Source organism: Histoplasma capsulatum, genomic scaffold, assembly GCF_000149585.1.
Source record: "Histoplasma capsulatum NAm1 scaffold_1 genomic scaffold, whole genome shotgun sequence".
Lineage (NCBI taxonomy): Eukaryota > Fungi > Ascomycota > Eurotiomycetes > Onygenales > Ajellomycetaceae > Histoplasma > Histoplasma mississippiense.
In genome coordinates, this window is record NW_001813982.1 from 4,096,430 (window position 1) to 4,097,617 (window position 1,188).

The following is a 1,188-nucleotide window of genomic DNA, read 5'->3' on the forward strand; positions in this document are numbered from 1 at the left end:
GACCTTCCTGGAAACAGAGGGGTCTAACAAAGACGCCTTGAATCGTTAGGTTCCAGAGAAAAGAAACAGCCTGACTACAAAGAGCCGGAAGTTGGCAGCGGGAATCTCATTCATGATAAAAACCACCAGACACGTTTGAGGCATGCAGTAGGTCGAAGATGTTTCTAAAAATCACATATTTTCGTTTATTCTAACTACTTATTAGACTGCTGTCACTTTTTCATCATGTCCCTCAAACTCTCAAACGCGGAGGAATGCGATGCAGGCGACATCGCAGATATCCATTTTGCATCGTTCGGCGAGAACATGATGCTTCGGGGAGGAGTCCCAACACCCGCCCTACGTGCAGGATTGCGAATCTCGTTGATGGAGAAAGCCCGTGAAGAAATTCGCGATCCGCAATGGGTTGTGCTAGTCGTTCGCAATCAAAATGAGATCATTAGCTTTGCGAAATGGATGCGACCTGTCCTTGATGCCGACTCGTATGTTGAGGTTCCCTGGCGATGGCCCGAAGGCACCAGGATGGACATCCTGAATGAATGGGCTAGAAAAGTGGAGGATGCGAGCAGCAGTGTTATTGGTAGTACGCCTTGCTACTGTAAGTTTTGTTGATTTCTTGGTGACTTGATCTTTTCCTGTATTATACTCGATGGCTGCTTATGTGCTCATAGGTTTGAGCTTTATTGGAACGCATCCCAGGTATGAAAGGCGCGGTGCGGCCACGATGCTCATACGGAATGGTTTTGGAGCGCAGCGTGAAGGAGAACGTTCCGATACAGCTCGAGAGCACCATAGTTGCATGGCCGTTGTACAAAAGGCTCGGGTTTGAGGATAAAAAGCGTATTCTAATGCAATTGGAAGGGTTGAGGAAAGATGGGCAGTCCGTCCTTTATGAGGAATTGTCTCTTGTGTGCAAGCCGGAGGTGGCATCGATGATCTTGAACAGATTGACGCATAAGTCAAAATACAGACTGAAATATGTATGACGTTATGCCTACCAATCGATGGGCCAATTTTGGGATATTTCTCAAAGGAGTGTTGTCCAATAGGTTGCTATATCATCCAATTTCACTACTCAATTCAACACCCATCCATAACTTTCTCGTTCCCAACCCATTTCCATCTGGTGGGGCGCCCTGGTCTCCCTTTTCCCGAACCATTCGCAACTACAATATACCTTTCTTCTTC

General features: G+C 46.7%; 1 protein-coding gene across 1 annotated transcript; it reads left to right on the forward strand.

Moving 5' to 3' along the window:
- Window positions 1-225: 225 nt before the first annotated feature.
- On the forward strand, window positions 226-829 carry HCAG_01163 (predicted protein; the record flags this gene model as incomplete). Its single annotated transcript, XM_001544067.1, has 2 exons — window positions 226-598; window positions 672-829. The coding sequence occupies 2 exons, from the start codon at window positions 226-228 to the stop codon at window positions 827-829; spliced, it is 531 nt and encodes a 176-aa protein (XP_001544117.1).
- Between the last annotated feature and the right edge of the window lie 359 nt (window positions 830-1,188).